The sequence below is a fragment of the Chrysoperla carnea genome, chromosome 4 (genome assembly GCF_905475395.1).
Source record: "Chrysoperla carnea chromosome 4, inChrCarn1.1, whole genome shotgun sequence".
Classification (NCBI taxonomy): Eukaryota; Metazoa; Arthropoda; class Insecta; order Neuroptera; family Chrysopidae; genus Chrysoperla; species Chrysoperla carnea.
In genome coordinates this window covers 34452169-34475469 of record NC_058340.1, presented here as the reverse complement: position 1 = coordinate 34475469, position 23301 = coordinate 34452169, and the positions used below count along the sequence as shown (strand labels likewise).

Sequence of the window (23301 nt, the reverse complement as noted above, 5' to 3'; positions counted from 1 at the left end):
AGTTAAATATTTTGTTTTTTAATGTAAATATAATTTAATGTTTATGTCTACAAAATTATTAAATATTGTCTATTACTATGAAAATATTGTTCAGTTGTTATTCGAATATGAATACACAGGTTGAACCATAAATATCTCGCTTTGTAGTTACCCATAAAAAAATAACTGAAACAAAAGTTGTAGAGTTTACTGGGTTACATCATGTTCTGACATCAGATTGGACCTACAAAACGAGATATTTAGGTGTATAGATTAAAATGACCCACTCAGTACAGTCAAAATCAGTTATAACTTCGAAAATTTAAGAATCCCTATATAGACACATATACATGAATGTATCAGCTATAATGACTTTGGTTATAGTGACCAATATTCATTCAGAATTATGCATGAAAATAACTTTTTTTTTATATATGTACATTCTTTTTCAGACAAAACTCCTCAACTTTATCTTTATTTTGGACCTTATTAAAATAATCCCTTAATGACGCGTGGTAAATAAGTTCCTGAGTGGATGTGAGCATTTTGTTTTATAGGACATATATGGCAGAGCCGCCATTTTCCAGATAGAGGGGAAGAGGGAAATAAAAATAGTAAAAATTGAGAAAAATTTCTGCCCTTTACCAAATAAGCTTCTTAATGATTGCAGAAATGTTAAATACTGTTGGCAGACATTTCCCTCCTCTCCTTCCTCCCAAACGCCCGAAAAAGACTATCATGGTTTGATTGATATTAGACGAGAAGGGAAGGGGGGGTATGTCTGCTAGCATTTCGTAACGTTTCTGCGGTCGTTAGGGAACTTATTTGGCAAGGAGCAGAAACTTTTTTCAATTTTTATTTCATTTCGAAAAAGAAAAGGCTCCACATCGACTCAGGAGCTTATTTACCACGTGGTAGAATGTGTGCTTACGATAACAACCATTACTCTCAGATTGTGGACAAGATAGCATCGTATTTTGATTGTTTTTACCCCGCCGACAAGGTTATGTGTTTGACCGGTATGTATGTACATGCTCATCTATTTCCCCATAGCTCTTAAACTACTTCTCATCATAAATTGACAAATGAGGGATTGTGGAAAGCGTCTCGATCGTACGCTGGTTAATGGCTGTATAACGTTACATTAAATGGGTACCCTATATGGAGTAATAAACTAAAAACAAATTTTAATTAAATGATACCATGGTAGGTATCAAACGAAAAGGCGCAATTAGCACTTTTTAGCGGTTTCAAGCCATATGACGTTTAAAACGTTTGGAAATAAAAATTATAAATGGTTCTATTATTCAAGCACACCTTTAAACGTTTAAAGAAAGAATGGAAAATAAATATTTAAACTGAGATATTAAATTTTCATTCTGGGAAATTCATCACCACATCCTAGTCTATTTTCAATTTTGTGGTTGACTAAAAGTCATCTTCACGTTCCATCTACATATGAAATAAACGAACATATACCATGATGACGAATGTCACATAGAATTCACGATGAAAGCCATGGATAAATAATCAGATTATACATTGTTTTAATTGCGACCTAATTAGATTTACAAATAATCTATGTACATACCACATAATATGGAGAAATACAGAGTTGTTTAGCAAGATGTTTTCATCTATATGTATCTGATTTTCTTTGTTTAATTCGCGCATTTTCAGTGTGCTAAACAAAGATCATACAAACAAGTGCTAATCTCTTAGTGAACGACTGTGTAAAGTGATATAAACATATTCATATATGACATAATCGTATACTTTGATATGCAAATTTTCTACATACTGGTATGAATGTTTCAAAATATACAGAATTTATTCAGCTCTTGTCATATATCGGCAAGAATCGTTTTTCATAAATGAAACATAGATAAAGGAAGCGTTTTAGAAGTTATACTTATTTAATCTGTTTAATTTGATCGGTAGACATGTGAAGCAAGCTTAATGTCATTCCTATCATCATCATATCTATCATTCACTTTTGTTTCGGACTAAATGATTTATAACCAACTAGCAGATACCTGCCCGCTATGCTGGGTAATTTCTCCTTTAAAAACAAAGACTATCACGTTATAGCGCTCACTTATCCTCCCTTTTGTTCACAATTTTATGGATTTTAATTTTTTGGTGGGGAACTTTTTTGAAAATGTAGTTTTGCCCATGATACTCGACATTGACTGACATTGTAACTCTATGTAGGTCCAATCATTAAATTAACCTGTTTTTTATACTTTTTGGATCAAAATTACCCCATAAATTGAGTTTCATCAAATTCCAAAACAAAATTTTTGTTCCGATTTTCTCGATTTTTCCCCCTCGATGTGCCCCTTAAAAAATTTGCAAAAACTTGAGAAATTTTTTAATCTCCAATTTCGATAAAATTCTAATGGCTGGTCGAATAGTTTTTGAGTCGAACCATTTTCATATAAAAATGTAAGGAACTCCTAAACGATAAATAAAGCCTGAACTCGAATCGTTATGATAGCGACCAAAAAGCAATGAACACATACTCCCGCAGCATCAGCAGAAAAACTCCTTATCAACCAGCAGACGGTTACTATTTTCACATAAAAATGTGTGTCAGGTCCTCGGCTACTGGAACTTTTTACTTAAAGTGCATTTAAAAGCAAAGCTTTCATTGTTCACCATAATTAATTTCCGGTAATATTTAAGCTTCATTTTAAAGTAAATAATTTTAGACAATAAATTTTTCAAACTTTTGTTAGAACATTAGAAACACCTTGTTTAACAGTGATTACATTTTATTCCTGGGGCAAAATCAATAAATTTAATTTCACAAATATTTAATATTTTCGGATCAATAACTTTTCAAATTTGAACGAAATAATCAACAATAATATTTATACGGTCAGAGTCAACAAAAAATGTTCACATTCTTTCGCCTACGAAAATATAAAAATAATTTCGTAATAAATTATTTGAAAAAAAATTTTTTTTATTCATTTTGCTTTTTCCAGGAAAATTTTTTTGTACTATCTGTGTATAGATAAACTTGTTATGGATTGTTATAGAAAAAAATATTATTTATTTTTATACCATGCATATATGTAATATGTAAGGTATACTAAGTTTAGTCCCAAGTTTGTAACGCTTAAAAATATATTGATGCTAAGAAGAAAATTTTGGTATAGATGTTTATAAAGTCCATTTTCGGTTGTCTGTCCGCCTGTCCGTCTGTCTGTCAACGCGATAACTCAAAACCGAAAAAAGATATCAAGCTGCAATTTTTACAGCGTACTCAGGACAAAAAAGTGAGGTCGAGTTCGTAAATGAACAACATAGGTCAATTGCATCTTGGGACCGTAGGACCCATCTTGTAAACCGTTAGAGATAGAACAATAGTTTAAAGGTAACAAATACTCTTTATAAAAAAATAAGCAACACTAATTTTAGTCCCAAGTTTGTGACGATTAAATACCCATGACACGAACAAAATTTTGGTATAGGTTTTCATAAAATCAAACTGAAATTTTTATAGCATGTTCAAGACACATCTTGTAAACCATTAGAGATAGAACAAAAGCTTAAATGTAAAAAATGTTCCTTATAAAAAAATAACCAACTTTTGTTTGAAACATTTTTTCGTAAACATCACTGTTTACCCGTGAGGGCGAAAATTATAATTAAAATTAATTATAAATTTTTCCGAATCCTTATTTTTATGTATGAATTATTTAGTTGACAAATTTGAAGAAAAACCAGCCGTGGTAGACATTACTTTTAGAGGCCCAATAACTTTCTTTATAAGTTAATTATTTATTCCTTGATAAATTAGGTCAAATAGAAAAAAGTTTCACTTATGATCATATATTCATTTCAATTTTTCTAATACTTATCGAAAATTTCCAAATTTTGAGTTCTAACCTTAAAATTGGTAATATTTTTGTAAAAAATTATCACAATTTTGCTTATGATTTATATTTCTATCTTGTTTTCAGTTAAACATTAAAATCGTAAATATTTCATTTGATTGGAAGCCAAATCAGTTAAGAAAAAGTTATAAATCACGCCTGAATTAAAATTTGGAGTGACAGTGCCAGTCCAAAAAAAGGACTTGTAAATGCATCAAATGTGATTTCCATACCTTTTTCAAATTGATTTTAGCATTTATTCGACAAACGGATGAACACATTTTTCGGTATCGGAGTTAAAACTTTGTTGAGGGCTCAAAAATATAAGATATAAGAAATTTAATGTTTTTTTTCGGAGTGCATGCACAATAAGTTTCTACCAAAAAGAAAAAAAAAGTTTTGATAAATATTCTTGTTAGCATATTATGAATGGGAAATCGATACAAAATCAGGTGTGATAAGAATATTAATATATCAGAATACACAGTAAAAAAAAAATTGCTCGACTGAATTAAACGTGTTTGCTTGACTGTTGATGTTCCCATAACAAGTATAAATTTTTTACAGTGTATATTGCGAACGCCTATCTAACTTTATCTAGTGTGTGTATTTATAATAATCATTTTCTGATAATCCTCAGAGGCTTTGAACATTATTAGTTACGAAATTTTGAGCTTTCAAATTAATATTTATAACTATAAATCTCCAAAATATGCAAAATTAATTAGAGTATTACGTTTGCCAATTTTTGTTTGTGCCAAGTCCAGATGATCATTATTAGAGCCGTTATCAGGGCCGTTTTCAACCTTTAGGTTAAGTGGATAGTGTTTAGATAGTAATAATGAAAATTATTTATTTTGATGAAATTAGTCATTATTTAAAATTTTTTTAATTTACCAATTTTTCCCTTTTTAACACGCTTTTATTAGTTTCATACGTATGTTCGGGATAGTTCACCAGGGACAGATGACAATACAATAATTTAATAAGTTTATTTTATTATCGTGATCAGGATTTTCTAGATTAACGATTTCCATATCTGAAAATATATACATTTACTTGCGCTCCCACCATATTTATAATGAATTTTTGATAAATAAATAATAGTTTTTTGATAAAAAACTAAAAAACACAAAATAAATAATAGTTTATAAATAATAGAAAAAGCTTAAAAGCACGCTTTTGTACTAGCTGAACTAAAAAGTAGAAAATAATTTCCTTAAATTCAAAAAAATCATTTTATCGTAAAAAAGCGGGGGTGTTTGTTATTTGTAAGATATTTTATAAAGACTTTACTTTTACCAATATCTGTCTATAAAATATTTACACTTTTTGAAATTTGATAACGATAAAATGTGGGCTTACACCAAAAATCCGCCTACAGGTAACAACATTTGTAAATGCGGCACTGCTACAATCATTCTTAAATAAGAGAATAAGCTTTAAAAAAAATTGCCGCTCGGTTAACCACTAATACAATTTTTTCCCTAGATATATTTCTTGGCTTTAAATAAGTAGCCCCCAAACACTTTAATATTGTTGTTTACGTATTCGCTCCGAGCGTGAATTTCGTTTCCATGACAACGATACACTACTTTAATTATAGAATTAATGGATGCATATATAATTGTGTGGATTGCATTGAAAACTTACATTTAAAATTTAATATTCTTGTTTCACAAATTTAAATAAATAATTACGATAATTAACATTTGAAAAATAATATTTGTACAATTTGATTTCTTATTTTCACAATTTTTAATGCATTAAGTTTAATTAATTAGTGTTTTTCAATCATTTTAATTTGACAGTTTCTATATCATTAACATGTAAAGAATTGCAAATTAGTCATAACAGCCCACTTTATCTCCAAAATTTTTCACTTAAAGCGCTGGCATCGATTTTATTATCCCTACCATGACTACGCACACAACGAATATTTATAAAAGAACTTGAATCGAATCACTTGAGATTTTAATAAAATATTTTATGTTTTTTATATTTGAATGTTGGTAGAAAAAGGCAAATAAAAGAAAATAATAAATTTTAATTTATTACATTTATAAGACGTGGTGAAATGGTCTTTCCCTAACAAAAGAAAAAAAGAAATGCAATGTTTTATTAAGCTATTTTGTTTTTTTATAGTAGAGAGTGGATTTGTATGTTGAATTTTAAACAATTTTTAAGGGAACTTATAGGCGCGAAAAACCGTCCTTTATTCCATCCTGAATAACTGACACATTTTTTTCTACATTTTTTTTCAATGCTCTTCGTAATAATCATTAATCGATTTCAAATTTTGATAGTAATTGTATTATAATATCCTTAAAAAGGATACAAAAATTAAGAACTTTCTGACACTATGCCAGAAGGTAGCACAACAATAGTATTTAAGGGTGTTGTCGTGCCACTATTTCTGTACGAAAAGTCTAAGCAGTACAAACTTGGAAGTTAGGTTAAGTGGGATGTGTATGGCAAAGGAAGAAAGTTCTCCAAGCGAATTTTAATTGCAGATTGGCATTCAACCAATAAGTAGTAGAAATATAAAAAATATTTCCAATTGGCAACATATTCTTCGAATACTTTGATGATTCCTGGAGGGAGAGCCAAAAGAAAATACTGGTAGACAATGTTTCGTAGTCGTAGGCTCATATCTACTGGACTAATATTAAAGTACTATTTTGACCTTAACTAAGAACAACATCTTATACGTACAAAGGTAATAAAATTATTACACTGTGACTCTGGATATTTGCAAAGTGGAGATGTAGATATACTCTTTCAAAGCTCCCATGTAGAACTGGTGAACGTGTGATAATGACGATGTTATTTAATCCTGCATAACTGATAATTATTGTATTATTAAAATTTCTTAGAATTAATGATATATTTCTAACAGTCAACATTTTTATTTGGGTATTCAAAGATATATATTTTTTCTGAAAAAGGTTTTATTTTATTTGATTGTAAAAGGTTTTATTTAATTTGTTATTTGACCTAGTAACATGTATATCCACCAAATTATTTTTACTTTAAAAATATAAATAAATACCAATATTTTTGCTATAAAATCCGTCCTCTATATAGTTATTATGTTGTCTTAGTTGCTATGTAGCTATTACCTACAGGAAAGAAATTGAGTCAAGAGTGAATTGGCTTCGCTCTGCAATGATGGTTTCATACCACTTCAACGTGTGTTAGAATTTTTTCATTTTGTGGTACATTTCGAATTTTTGTACCATTTTTAGAATGTTTGAGTTTCCGAATTAGCTAGTTGTTATAAGAATCTGTTAAGCCGTTTAAAACAACCAATACTTTTCTCTTACACTGAAAAAAATTCTTAATACCAACCGATATGAGGTTGTCTCAATCTCATCTCGAGATCATATATGGCGAATGGTGCCACGAATGTGATACAACTACCGTACGGGGTTGAGTGGTGAAGTTGACACAAACTCATGCGTTGTTTATATGATAGAAATATACTGTTTAACAAAATGCATCGCGGAATTCCTCATGGATTGAATATTATATACCTTAATATCAATTAAATATCGTAATCTGAAGTTATATTTGGAGGGTAGTAAAGTTATCATTGATTTAGTTTCGATTTTTAAGAAACGGGACACTAAAAAATACTATACAAAATGTACATACATTCTAATTTGCCGCACATATATGTATGTTTTGTACATAAAGAACCAAATAAAATCGTCATTATCACACGTTCACCAGTCTACATGGGAGTTTTGAAAGAGTATATCTACATCTCCACATTGCAAATATCCAGAGTCACGGTGTAATAATTTTATTACCTTTGTACGTATAAGATGTCGTTCTTAGTTAAGGTCAAAATAGTACTTTAAGACTAGTCCAGTACATATGGGCCTACGACTGCGAAAAATTGTCTACCGGTATTTTCTTTGAACACTCTCTTCAGAAATCATCAAAGTATATTCGAAGAATATGTTGCCGATTGGAAATATTTTTTTTATCTCTACTACTTATTTGTTGAAAGCCAATCTGTAGTTAAAATTCGCTTGGAGAACTTTCTCCGTTTGTCATACACATCCCACTTAACTCAACTTCGAAGTTTGTACTGCTTAGAATTATCGTACAGCAATTTATTTAAGGTTGTTGTCGTGCTACCTCCTGACAAGTGTCAGAAAATTCTAAATTTTTGTATCCTCTTAAGGATATTATAATACAAACAAATCACATTTTTCATCGATAGTATACATTTTTGAAAAATTCAACATAAATATTTTGTATAAAAACTTTTTGCACTTGTATGCTGCTGATAGGTACTAGTCTATATGTAAACTTAGAGTTGTTTTTAAGAAAATAAGAACATTTATAAAGTTTTTATTCGTAAGCTGCAAATTAAAAGCACTTGCCAAGTTTTCATTTATAAACCGCAAATTAAAAATGTTGAGTTTACTATGTTAGGAAGAAAGTTAAAATGTGAGTCTTGATTCTCAATAAAAATTTGTCGTCAGTCGAAAATTTTCCTTTCTAAATATTTTTTCACAAAATATGCTTGCAATAGACATTTAAATTTAAAAAAAAAAAAAAAAAGATAGATATTTAAATATAAAAAAAGGTGGGGACTGATTTGGTCGCCACTCTCATTAATTGCTAGATCCCTACAAAAAAAATTTCTAGCTCATACTGATAATTTTCTATCACTTTTTCTTGAAAATTTAACAACTAAAAATTATTTTCTTAAATCGGAGTGTCATTTATATTAACTCAAACTTAAAACCGATTCGAATCAGAAACGATATTTTGATATACATAAACATTTGCTTAATAGTCTATTTCGCCCTAAAGTATATTAAAATCCTGATACGATTTATCAGATATATTTCAGTTTTGCATCTTTTATCGATAGTATAAACGACATTACGATCCAATTTGCGTGAAAAAAATCATTATTTTTCGAAGAAAACATGATTGATAATTATGGGAATAGGCTATAAATGTTTTTTGGAGGAATTCTAACAATTAATGTGAGTGGTGGCGCGTTTGCTGTTCCGACCCATTTTTCGGGTTAAATACCAATGTAAAAAATTTTTGTTTTTTTCGTTGTTTTGAAAATATAAATATAATTTGAAGATTTTTATAAAAAATTTTCTCTTCCTGTCTTATTCGATTTCGTTGCTTATCTTCAAATTCTATTATGATTCAATGTTTATTATAATGTAAAAATATAGATAGATAAATAGAATGAGAATCGTAGAAAAAACAAACGTTATTATTTTCGATCTGATAGTATTCCTCTTATTATATTTTTAACGATTCGAATGTGCATATTTTTGTTATAATAATATTATGTACACTCGAATGCAATGAAGTTTAACCATTCTGTAAATGGATTTCTTTCGAAATGTACTGCAATGATATACCATATTTTATAATAGAACTCTCGATAACTGACAGGAGCTAGTTTTTGTGAATATAATAAAATGGAAGTATCAATCGAAGCATCTGTAGCAACAAGCTTCGCAATCATACTGGAAATAGTCGTTTGACAAATCTCTTATAAAGTATAGAAGGTACTCGAATTTTAATCGATTCGATAAATTGATATTAATAACTCACTTTTGGAGGAAAAGGTTGTTGTAAAAATTTTCTTTAAGAATCTGTTTTTGGTATATTTTGTAATATTTTGGAAAATTATATGATATTCCAGATTGATCAATCTACATTCAAGTCGATTCATTTTTATTTCATTCGAGTGTATGGAACTATCAAAGAAATAATTAATTATTGGTTCTTTTTCTTTACCCTTATCGTATTATTTTCTTTACTTTTGTTATTATAAATTGTACATTGGAGAGCAGCTTTATGAAATACAAATTAAATTCAGTTTATATTTAAAGATTTGTCTTTTCTCAGAGATATTATCTTCTGTAATTTACTGAAAGTAATATCTGATTATGACCACATAAAAATGACAAGAGAAGGTTTTCAAAAGAGAAAAAAAAAATGTAGGCCGTGTTTAATGTAGGTAGTTATTCTTAGTTGTTTTTGTTGTGTCTTCGACACCATTTGCTTTTTATGTTTAAGTATAATATTTAAGTATCTCTGTTTTCCGGACAGTTAGGTTTTGAATTATTTTATAATTCATTCTTTGGATGCCACTCGCAGCAGTTGTTAGAGTCCCTCAAAAAATATCCAACTGTAATAATCCTGAATCACCTTTACTTCGAAAAAGAGTATACCAACGATAAAGGATACAAAGCTGTTGAATTGTGTAAGGATTTTTACATATTTTGTATATTACGAGGCAGAGATTAAGCAAAAGCCTATGTGTATGTCAAATTCTTGGTTCTATTTTGAATCGGTTTTGAATTTAGGCTAAATAACTCATTTTTTATTCAATTCCTAATATCTATTATCAGTTTCTAATGAAACTAAAACAAACCCATATAAGATTGATCAAACTATGAAAAATACTTTTCAAAGGGCATTGTTTTGATTGAACTAAAAATTAAAAAATTATGATTTCTATCACTTATACAGGACTATTTGCAAAAGCTTTAAAATTCGTAATTAAACATATGAATGATCATTCGGGGCATCTCAAGCTTTTACAAAGAGTCATGCATAAGTGACTCATAGAAATAGTTATTTTCTACTTTTTAGTACCTACAAGCTTATCTTTTAAAAAGAATTTTTTATGCAAATTTTTAATTTAATACTAAATAAGAAACGTGTATCAAATATTGTGGAAGCGATGGGAAAATTAGGTTATGCTTACCATAAAAATGCATAGCTTAGCTAACCAATTGCTTTAATACTCATATCATGAAAATGCATAAAAATAGAATGAGTCATTTAACTAACCATGCATTGTCGTCCAAGCTAATCACGCATGCAAAATTTCATCTCAAGCGATTGAGGATAACTGCTCTAAAATTTAGTTGCAAGATTTAATTCTAACGAACATTGCATGTTTAAAAAAAGCTTGTCAAAAATTTAAATCGTTATATTTCAAAGAGTAACGTGAATCAAAATTATCGGATAGGATTGTTTTTTGGAGAAATTTTAACATTTTAAAAATTGATGCCAGTGGTGTTTCGATCCATTTTCGGGCTTAATGTCAGTCTATTCTATCCTCAATGGCTTAGACTGCATTGTCTGTTGGTCTAGAAATCTGTTAGCTTACGAAATATTTCCTTCTGCAAGATAAGATAATAAAATTTAATAAATTTTCGTACCCAAATGTTATACACAAACTCGTTAAAGTATATTACGTGATTTTCGGTTATAAAAATAGCAGAATCAGCATATTTTACAAGCTAAGTAAAATTTACTACTATTTAAATATAATTAAAAAATAATATTTTAATATATTTTATATCCTGTAACCTTAATTTTAATTTCAGGAATATTTCCCTAAACAAGTACATACGGAAGCTTTTTATATACTTGTATACCATGTATATATGAAATATACATAGTATATTAAGTTTAGTCCCAAGTTTGTAACGCTCAAAAATATTAATGCTACGAAAAAAATTTTGGTATAGGTGTTCATAGAATCATCTAGTTAGTCCATTTCTGATTGTCTGTCTGTCTCTCTATCGTCTGTCTGTCCGTTTGTCATCACGGTTACTCAAAAACGAAAAGAGATATCAAGCTGAAATTTTAATAGAATTCTGAGGACGTAAAAAGTGAGGTCAAATTCGTAAATGAGCAACATAGGTCAATTGTGTCTTGGGTCCGTAGGACCCATCTTGTAAACCATTAGAGATAAAACAAAAGTTTAAATGTAAAAAATTATCCTTAAAAAAAGTAAACAACTTTTGTTTGAAACATTTTTTCGTGACTGTTTATCCGTGAGACCGCAAATTATGCGCAAATTGTATAGTATGTATGTTATGACTATATCAGTTATATATGTATGGCATGTATAGGTATATGTGTAATGTGACAGAGTAATCAACACTGTCTATACATGGTATTTGAACAATTAACTCAGTCAATTGTTTTCACTTGTTTTCATTAAAATGAGAACACAGACTGATAATATAAAATGCATTAAATATTTAATGAAAGAACTGTTGAAAAAATAAAATGAAGAGGATCGTGTTATTTTTTCCCCGTAGAGAATTAGATAGGTAATTGTTTTTGTATTTTTTAGTTTTCGGTGTAACGGGTAACCTTGAACTTTTTCGAATCACATATAAAATTTAATATGAGTTTTCTCAACAACTTGATGTTTTTTATAATCGTTTATAATAAGACATGACATCAAAAAATATGTATAATCATTCATCATTATTTTTACGTTCTTTTTATAATATTTATATGAAATATAAATGCTAACGCTGCAAAACCCCTATATGGGGTGACCAAATAAATCTATGATTTAAAATACCGTAGGAAATGAAGCATTTAACCAAGGAATCGACTTCTCAGTTGATTTTTATGGAAGCCGGTGGAAAATGTTTGTACACTGAAAAAAAAATTCCTAATACCAACCGATATGAGGTTGCCCCAACCTCATCGCTAGATCATATATGGCGATTGGTGACACGAATGTGATACAACTATCGTATGGGGTTGAGTGGTGAAGTTGACACAAACGCATGAGTTGTTTGTATGAAAGTAATATACTGAATAACAAATTTCAAATATTGTTGTTTTGAAATGCAACGCAATAGTTCTAAACAATCTTTTTTTGATAGATTCTACCACTTATAAAAATTATAACAAAATACTGATGTGATTGTCACAACTGCACGAACAGGGAAAAAACAATAAAAGGTTTATACCTGCTAATAGGTTTATTTAAAAAAAAAATTAGATTTCTTCAACTCGTATTTGAACCAGCGACATGGACTAGAAATGATAGATATGCAAATACTCTATTTAAAGCAAACGCAAAGAAATTTTCTTTTAAGGATGTATGAGCACGGTAGTGGGAGCAAAATTTTAAAAATTATATTTTTTAAATTTTGATGGTGAATTATGTTATAACTTGACGTTATAAGACTAAGAGTAAGAAAAAAAACTTTTGAAAAATTGAAAATTTTCCTTAGGCCGCACGATAATCTTTAAAATGAGGGAAATTGATAAAAAAATATGGACGATCTCACCATATGATAGAAAAATATCTCAGGAATGCGTTGGTTGCATTGCTTTAAATAATAAATTGTGAAGAACTAATGATTCTTACATCAATTATTTTGAGATGTATTACAAAAGTTTTTCTTCTTTGCTCCTTTTCGATTGTTTCAATAACAAAAAATTCAAAAACGTTTTTATGATTTTTATTCAAATCTTCAGAGCTTTTATGGAGCTTTCATTAAAAATTAACATTGATTAAAAAACATTTTGGTTTGTAACTCTCTATATAGATGTAAAAAATTATTTTCGAGAGTCTGGGTACTTTATTTTTCTTTATACGAAGAATGTTCTACCATAAAGTAAGACTTAAAAAGAAGAATACATTTTTAAATGATAATGAAATAAATCCTCTTATGTATAGCAAAAAGCATCACCAGTATTGAATAAAGCTTCCAGCTCCAGTTAAATAAAATATTTAGTTCAACTTGACATTTAAAAATATGACTAACATTAATATTCTATAATGTAATTTTACCATTTTGTATATCTTCTTATAGGCGTCTAAGTATTTTCTAACTGTGTGATTGTTTGTGACTCTAAGCTCAACACTCTATCACCATATGTGTGTCGATGTCGTTCTGTTTCTTCTATTCTAATAACCGGATTGACATGAAATTTAGGTCGGAGTCCTGTCCGAAATTGTGGTATTTTGATCAACCCCTGGTTTGGGTTAAAATTATTCTATATATAAAGTTTCACCAAATTTCGAATCAAAAAGTTGTTTTTGAATGTTTTCACTATCTCGTAAATAAATCGCAAAGGAAAAACAAAGAACAATTTTTCATTTTTAATGTCGATAAAATATTGGCCCGAAAAATACAAAATTCGGGTATATTTATTGATTGACTTGAGATATACAATAACGTCAAAAATACCATACCCCATACGGGAAGATCAATTTCTCAAATCGAGACAAAATTAGCGTTTTTGACTTTATTGTTTTTAATTTTGAACCTATTTAAAATCTCATCCTAAGCGGGAAAACAGAAATATCATGACTATGGGAAGACACGTTGCAGGATATTTATTATCAGGATAGAGGATTAATCAATCTAAATAAAATTTTTATTTTACAAAGTAAATTGTAATTGTAATTGGTTGTTTACTTTTAGTCTTATACCACATTTCAAATATGTTTTGAATAATTTCAACAGTAAATTATAATGAAAATGGAAATAGAGAAGACAATATTGTTGGTATATCCTTCAAACTCACCTCAATGTTTTCTTTTACCCCACTGTAATCTAGTCTTACCATTTGACATAAGTATAAAATTATAACAAGGTATATAAATTCTAAATTCCTCACGTTTCAACACTGATATAATACAGTGGCGTAGATGTAAGAAAACAATGAAAAGTTTCCGTTGTCCGAAATAAGGAAAATTCCATTAAGATGTCCGATTATTAAATTTTTATTCAATTATTGTCATATTTGTATGCTCTACAACTCTACTCTTCAAAAAAAAAAAAATTTATGTCTATTCTAAAATGAGTCAAAATATATTCTGGTCCAAAACAGTTCACCCATTTCGGTTTCTTAAAGCTAGGTATTTCTTAAAATTAATAAATTGGCAATACATAGTCGGTGTGGTACTAAAGTTGTGTGAGTGCGACCTCTGTAGTCCACACGATTAACTTCCCAGAGGGGGGAAAAAAACAATAAAAAAAGGTCTTGTTAGCCTTTATAGATTATTCTTCGAGCATGTACTGCAGCTTATGCTGGAACGATCATTATCTCCATGGATAAATCATGTGTTTTATCCACTTTTCAGATTCTGTTTATTCAGTTTTTTCCAGTTTTTTATTATCATTAAAAAACGGCTAAACTAATTCTGCCCAGTCACGTGTTAATGTCATAACTGGTTCAAGAGATAATCGAGGCGAAAGAATCCGAACGAACATACGCACTTACACACACACACACACAGACATCATATTGAAAAGGTTTGATTCGGATATTGCGGCCTTGAAACCGCGGAAATATGTAAAACTGGAGATTTTCAAAATCGGCCCCATTACATTAACTTCGTCTGGGAAGTTAATAAAATATATATCCAGTGCATATTTTCAGGAGTATGGTGATAAAGTGAGCCCTGCATATAGTTATTCCTGTTAGATAATTATGTGTTTAAGACCGTCTTCTACGCTTGACCATCTTCTACGCCACTGAATAATACGTACACGAATAATCTATCTAGAAGTAAACATCCTAAGACATAAGAATGTAGAATTCTATATACTGAGAATGTAATAAATTATATTTTGAGTACTTTATTTTAAGACTGTAAGAAAATCGTCAACATAAAATGCGAAATATTTCATATTAAAAGAGGTATGTATACCTTAAGCCTTTTTATGTGACAATTAAAATTAAGTAGATTTTATAAATTTGTTAAATTTAAGCAATTTATTAATTTTAATTACCAAATACACGTGGGCACTCCTAAATTAATTAAAAATATTTATCAAGGAATTGTAGTGTTTACTTTTATGTAGGTTGTTGGATTAATCCTTTAGTGTAACAAAGATAAAATATAAATCTATTAATCTATTTTACTTATTGATTTAGTAAACAGCATTTTCAAACATGACATCTTCATTGAAGAACTAGCCGATATATCCAAAACTGCTGTAAAAACGTATTTTCTATTTTCATTTTTTTTACCCTTGTCTTGTATATTTGAATGATTACCAACAAATTTTTCATAAACGAAAAGGGCTAGGTCATTCAATTTGCACGCATAACTTAGGACTATTTGGAAATGAGGTCCAACTGGTACATTTTTCGAATTTTATCTCTAAAATAGTACTAAGAATTTCAATTGTAATTCATTCCATTAAGCCTCACGTGAACTTTTTTCTGTGGTCATGATAAAATCTTAAAATTATAAAGTTTAATTAAAATCGTCACATTAAACCTTAAAATATGTACCTATTTATAATTTAACTGTGAAGGAGGTTATTCCCTTCAATTTGCGGTCGAATTCGGGTAAAATGTGTTCGGGTAACAATGTTGCATTTAAAAAATAATAAACCGCGTTTTGTGGTTGTTTGGTTTTGAAGACAACGTGTAAATGAATACTAAATGAATGCATAGCTTATTTTTATTACTTTATGAAATACTAGTATGCATTAATTAAATTTATTACGTATTTAATTCTATTTGAAAATTTATTCTCTTCCGTAATTTGAGATGTTATTGGATATTTTATTTTATGATTTTATAAATATACAAAATATAAATCTGCTATTGTTTAATAGGTACTCAAAATATTAACAGAAATATACAGAAATTTCGAACATAATATACTTAGTAAATATTAATTTCTTAAGATTCTGCAGCAGGGCCGTTGACAGACAGTAGCCCGTAGGGAGGGGGTACAGAAAACAGCAAGTTGTCGAATTTTGACATCGCTACAAGACATGATTTAAATCCAGAGAAAAAGTTTATTTGGGCCTTATGGTTGACTACAGCGTTGTTCTATAAGGTCGAATTTAGTAAGACGTGTCTTGCCCCTAGACAGATATAAATATCTATCATCACTTTTCTAAAATAGATCTTCCTTCAGATTTAAAATTTTAGTCTTTTTTCAAAAACTGCGGCCCCCCTATGATTCACCAATATTCATTTGAAATGAATTTTAATTTTGAAAATATATTATCTCAGAACATGAGTTTTTAATTTTATTTTCTTACAATCGATTTAGCTGTCCTTATAAAATTATTTATATTGCCCTTATTTATTTACACCTAAATTTTGAAGGGTATAATAGCTACATTCTCCTAGAGTGCAAAATGGTCAAACGGAGCTAAAGGGTTAAAATATCCTTATAATATTACTTTGTGTTTTCAATCACGAATCGATGAACAGCAATAAACTTTGTTTGAAACATGATTTCATTTATTAACTTTTAATTAATTTAATTACTTTTTCTTTTTATTTCAGATTGAAAATGTTAAAATGTTGGATCGATACAACGTTCGAAATCCATCACAAGGTACACTGTATATAACAACAACTCATTTAATATTTGTCGGACCGGATTCTAAAAAAGAAACATGGGTAAGATCTTTTATTTTTATTGTGATCCTGGTGATTTAAAACGATTTCAGTTTGTAGTCTAAGGGGCCATTCATTAATAACGTAAGGACGATTTCGACGTTTTTTGACGGTTTTTTGTAACTTTCTATGGATCCAATCATTAAATTAACCTGATTATTATACTTTTTGTATCAAAATTACCCCATCCGCCGAGTTTCATCAAATACAAAAACAAAAATTAAAGGGCTACCCATTAAAAAAATTGCAAAAAATCGAGAATTTTTTTATCTACAATTTCGATAAAACTCAGTATATAAGGTAATTTTGACCCAAAAAGTACAAAAATCGGGCGCACTTGATGACTGGTCGAATTGTTTTTGAGATACGGATTTAAATCGTTCCAAATATTGCTATATCTCAGAAACTCTGCAACCAATCATTAAGTTAATTATTCTCTTCGTGTGAACGTGTGTACAAAATTTTAGGCTTCTAGACCCAGCTGTTTCAGCTGTGCGTTGATCGATCAGTCAGTTTCCATTTATATATATATAGATATATAAGCAATTAAATCTCCTGCAAAACAATTTTTGATATGTACTCTCTATGATAATTGCAGGTTATGACGTCACCAAGTGTTATTTTCCTTTCTTTCTATTTGTACATTTAAATCCTTCATATTTTCGTAGTCATTGATGTTATCCAAAAATTGATTTGGCACGGTGTTTTGGCTCAATAACGAACGTCCTTTAAAGCAATAAAAATATTTTAGGACAAAGGTCCATTTTTTTAAGACGAAGAGATGAATTTAATTCTTTTTTCTGTTTATTTTATAGATACTCCATTGGCATATAGCAACAATAGAAAAATTAGCTTTAACAACAACTGGCTCACCAATACAAATTCGTTGTAAAAATTTCTTATCAGTAACATTTGTGGTACCACGTGAACGAGATTGTTATGATATTTATTTAACACTACAACGTTTATCTCAGCCATCAAATATTGAAGATTTATATTGTTTTTTTTATACGTCAAGTGATGAAGATATACCACAACCAGCTGGATGGAATTTCTTCGATTTACAATCGGAATTTTTACGTATGCGTGTACCAAATGATCAGTGGTGTATGACGTTAACCAATAAAGATTATGATGTAAGTTAACAATATGAACCCATATATTTATGTTATTAAAAACTAAAGTGTTTTCCAAAAACTAAAGATCTTAAACGGTAAGAGATAGAACAAAACTTTAAATTAGAAAGTTGATCCTCATAAACAAAAAACTAATTTTAAATCGAGGAAAATTCCATTTAAAGATATGTCATTATTGCATTTAAAGAAAATACGCTAACTCCAGAAAAATGCTTTAGCCAAAAGTAGTCAAGGGCAATAGAGTACATTTTCCTGTGCCCATGACTTTGGCATAAAATTATCTATAAACTTTAAGCGTATTTCCTTTCGATTAAATGCAATAATGGCATATTTTTAAGTCCCATTTCCTCCGAAAGCTAACGTTTTTGAAAAAATGTTTTAAACAAAAATTGTTAGCTTTTTTTATGAGGATCAACTTTCTAATTTAAAGTTTTATTCTATCTTTTACCGTTTAGGATCTAAATTAGCTATTAAAGAAACCCGAAGAACTAGGTCCAATCTGATTTCAAAACATGATATCCCCCATCAAACTCTGCAACTTTTGTTTAGGTTATTTTTTGATTGGTTAATTACAAAACGAGGCATTTAGCTGTATAGATTAAAATGGCCCAGCCTGTATAATGAAAATGAGACAATTGTGAAATTGTAAGGTTAATATTTGATAATCTTGACTAACGAGAAAAGTCTAAACAGAAAAAATGCATATTTACTGAGTTCTTTAATGCCTAAAACAGAAAACTTCGCTTGAAAGTCATTAACATAAATACAGTGTGCATAAAAACAATTATAAATTATTAAAAGGCAACAGCACATAGTGTTCTCAAGCGATCTTGCTTTCAAGTACAAACTGTGTCAAACGTTGCTTAAATTTTGCGATCACGTGACCCGGTGTTTTTAACGTGGTATGTATGTCACGTGGTATGCATGTTGCTTCCAAGATGTCGCGAAATCATAAGTTTTACTCCTATCAAAGAAGTTTTCACTTCAAAAAATCACAAATTATCCAAAAATCCACTAAATTTATAGTTTGAAACTGTTAATTGTAAGATTGTAATATAAATTCTTCTATAAATAATTTTTAGCTATGTGATACATATCCACGGTATATTTATGTACCAACATCAGCAAACACAACAGTTTTAATTGGAAGTTCCCGATTTCGTTCAAAAGGACGTTTACCTGCACTCACATATTTACATCACAATAAAGCATCAATATGCCGGAGTAGTCAACCTTTATCTGGATTCAGTGCACGTTGTCTTGAGGATGAACAAATGTTAAATTGTATTTTACGTACAAATCCAAATTCTAAATTTATGTATGTGGTAGATACGAGACCAAAGGTATTCCCCACATTTGCCTAAGTTTAATTATCAAGTACATACTTACATTGAAAAAATAAATTTTTAGATAAATGCAATGGCAAATCGAGCAGCTGGCAAAGGATATGAAAATGAAGCATTTTATGATAATATAAAATTCCAATTTTTGGGTATTGAAAATATTCACGTGATGCGAAATAGTTTACAAAAATTATTGGAAAGTAAGTAAAAAAGTCATTTAACGTATAGTCGCATGCTAGCGTAATATTTGATTTGAATGATTATCGTTGGAGAAACGTCGTTTTATTTTTCCAAAACCGGGTACTTTTCAAACGAGAAATACATTCTGTCAAAAAATGAAAAATAGTAAGAATTTGTTATTTAATCATGTTTTAAGAAATTTTGGTCCTGAAAACATAAAAATCGTTTGTGTATTTAATTAAATAATTTCAGTACTTTTCCCGGTTTCGGGAACTGGTACCGGTTTTCGGTACTCCGAAATAGTTTGTGAATAGAAATAGAGTTAACTCTAAAAAAAAATTAATAAAATTTATTTTTTTAGCATGTGAATTAAAAAATGCAACAATGAGCAGTTTTATTGGTGGATTAGAATCAAGTGGATGGTTGCGACATATAAAAGCTATTTTAGATACATCTTGGTTTATAGCGCAAGCAATTGACGAAGGTATCAGTGTGGTTGTACATTGTTCAGATGGATGGGATCGTACCGCACAAGTTTGTTCAATAGCTTCGTTGTTATTGGATCCGTATTATCGGACCATTCAAGGTTTTCAAGTTAGTGTTTGTTGTATATATAATTTTTTTGTTTCAATTTCATACTGGACAATTATTAAGCACCATTATCAACTTGCCGAAATAGCTCAGTTGGGAGAGCGTTAGACTGAAGATCTAAAGGTCCCTGGTTCGATCCCTGGTTTCGGCATTTAACTTTTTTATTTTTTATACTATTACACTTGTGTAAGTTATTAATATAAATACTATTATTTAAATATTAACACGGAGCAATACTATTTGTACTACTTAGAAATAATAATTTGAATAAAAAATATCGTAATTTCTGCATGTCGAAAAATAAAATAATTAAATTAATAAATCCCATCCCATTGATTAAATTTATTTTGGTGTTTTTGATTAAATATATTTATTTTGATGTGGTGTCAAAGCTCGTTATTTTTGAATTTTTTATGAGATTTTTCCATTTTATGAATGTATTAGAGCAATGCTTTTGTTTTGAACAGGCTCTTATTGAAAAAGACTGGTTAGCCTTTGGACACAAATTTACTGAACGTTGTGGTTTTATACAAGGTGACTCAAAAGAAGTTTCACCAATATTTACACAGTTCATAGATGTAACTTGGCAACTAACACAGCAGCGACCATCTGCTTTTCAATTTAACGAACGTTTTCTACTGACTTTGCATGATCATGTCCAATCATGTCAATATGGTACATTTATTGGAAATTGTGAAAAAGATCGAGTGGATTTAAGGTAAGCACAACTTATACAGTCTTGGCTTGGGTAGTGTTATGCACTTACCAGTTTCCCCAAATTGCTTTTTTTTTTACTTTCTTTCTCATTGCATGTGATTTTATGTGTCATTTGTGTTTTCCAATTTCTACTTTCTTCTCCATGCTTATTTATTTATTTAACATTTTCGATTAGTAATGTCTCAGCGTCATTTAATTATACCTTCTGTCATATAACTGATTGCAACGAAAAAAGAGGATCGGTCGCTTAAATGAAGAGACTAATACATTTTTTATTTTTTAGACTTGCAGAACGAACTTTTTCATTATGGGGTTATATGGCGAATCATATGAATGAATATATGAATCCATTATATAATTCCGATGATGTTCCAGGTGTGTTTAAACCATGTCTAGCACCTCAAACGATTCGGTAAATTTTTGAACGTAAAGAAATATTTAGTATAATTTTTTGATATAATTTAATTACTTCTTTAGATTTTGGAGAGGAATGTATAGTCGTTTTGAAACTGGAATTCATCCACGTGAACCAATTAATGATCTATTATTAGCTACGTGTGATCATAGCAGTTCGTTGGAGGATCATATACGATATTTAACCAAAGTAAGTGAATAACGACCCAAATCTTGATGTACTTGCAGCTACCTGTTGATTTTTATTATTGCCGATAATCATGGATCTAGTAAGCAACCAATTACCCCAGAAAGTGAACTTCAAAACAAGAATCAAGCACTTCTTCGTCATATTTCCAAATCCTACATATTTACCCTCCGAGTAGGCTCAATTAATACCTCGATAAAATTTTAGAAATGACTTATCGGACATCTTTGTCTTGTTTCTTTCTTTTTCTGAATATGAATAAACTCAAAAGATTTTCTGGGTATCTTCTTCGTCTTTGGTCCTGGAATAAACAATTCTATTATTTTAATATGTGTGTTAGAAACAATTGAAGATATGTGTGTAATACATTTGTTTTTTTGCTGTAGAAAGTGACATCTTTAAAATCATTAATATCCAAAGCAAGTGGAATGCGAAAAGTCAAATCACCAACAAACTCAAATATTTCGTCACCGGATCCAACAAATGCAATTGATAATAAAACATTATATGAAAAATCTACCTTAGAATCAGCAGATGATTCACATCCATTAAAAGTAACATCAGATTTAAAACAAGAGGATGCGGTTAATTCAAATCATGTTAATTCACCAGCTATGGATCAAATTACCGAAGAATTAGAATCAGTTGCATTAGATTGGAAAACGCTTCGAAACGTTAAGGAATGTGTTTGCACAACACCTTTTGATAATTTTAGCCGCAAGGTAAGATTTCTAATCAATTTATGCAAACCTTCATATTCAATTCCAACTTAACTCGAGCCACGTATTATTAACGTCGTATTTAGAATATTGTTTTTTTTTTTTTTTTTTAGCACCACTGTTATAGATGTGGTGACGTATTTTGTACACGCTGCATAGACAAACATCATACATCGTTACCAGGGCATCATAGTCAACGTGCTGTTCCAGTATGTCGACCATGTTATCAAATTATTACACGATCTGAATCGATTGAAACACCAGAATAAAAGAAATATTTAACAAAACTTTGTGTATAAATTGTACTTCATACGCTTTTTTGGTTTTAAACTAAAAATTTTAAAATGTTAAAAACATAATTTTTACAATAACAGGAATTTTTTTTAAAGTTTCGTCTAAATCAATCTGGGAAAAGTGATTGCCAGTAAGTTTACGATCGGGCTTATATAAAGAGGAAGCTGGTTCAGAAAAGTATAGTTGACTCACCGTTTCAGAAGTTTTGATTTTGGAGAAATTTTAAAGCTGTAAGTTAAGGCAGACCCTAATGCAAAATAAATTGAATAAAATAAATCACAAAAATGTTTTGCGATGTAGATTTAATTTTTTTCCCATATTTTTGTACGTTGAAGTATGCTTAATTTGAAAATACTACGGGAAAACATCACATTATACTTGAAAAAATATTGAGGAAATTTACTGAAAGCTTATAATGAGTTACAGTATAATACAGGGTGGCGCAAAGTGATCTTTATAAGAATTATTTTTTATCTATATCGAATTCGTGGGGAATATTTTATCTCATACTCTTAACCTATACTTCAGGTGTTAAGGTCGCAATTCATTGTTTTTTATTTTTTTCTTCAAATTTGAAGAAGCGTTTAAATCCGGCAAACAAGAAAGTTTGTTGTTTTCGAAAACTCGCAATCAAAAGATTAATTGTTAGCT

The 23301-nt window shown here is 29.5% G+C and overlaps 1 protein-coding gene and 1 non-coding gene across 3 annotated transcripts in view; both read left to right on the top strand.

Moving 5' to 3' along the window:
• Positions 1-23301, top strand: part of LOC123299136 (myotubularin-related protein 6) — a 38613-nt gene that overhangs the window by 14376 nt on the left and 936 nt on the right. The window contains exons 2-11 of one of the 2 annotated variants that reach the window (XM_044881389.1): positions 16956-17072; positions 17885-18205; positions 19288-19548; positions 19616-19748; positions 20090-20322; positions 20787-21037; positions 21320-21448; positions 21514-21640; positions 22024-22359; positions 22470-23219. In XM_044881389.1, the coding sequence (XP_044737324.1) occupies positions 16956-17072; positions 17885-18205; positions 19288-19548; positions 19616-19748; positions 20090-20322; positions 20787-21037; positions 21320-21448; positions 21514-21640; positions 22024-22359; positions 22470-22625 (2064 nt within the window). In that variant the 3' untranslated portion in view covers positions 22626-23219. Of the gene's footprint in view, positions 1-16955; positions 17073-17884; positions 18206-19287; positions 19549-19615; positions 19749-20089; positions 20323-20786; positions 21038-21319; positions 21449-21513; positions 21641-22023; positions 22360-22469; positions 23220-23301 lie in introns of those variants that run through there. The other variant, XR_006535304.1, reaches the window with a different exon arrangement.
• Trnaf-gaa lies at positions 20398-20470 on the top strand. The gene has a single exon. It is a non-coding gene; the product is annotated as a tRNA-Phe (tRNA).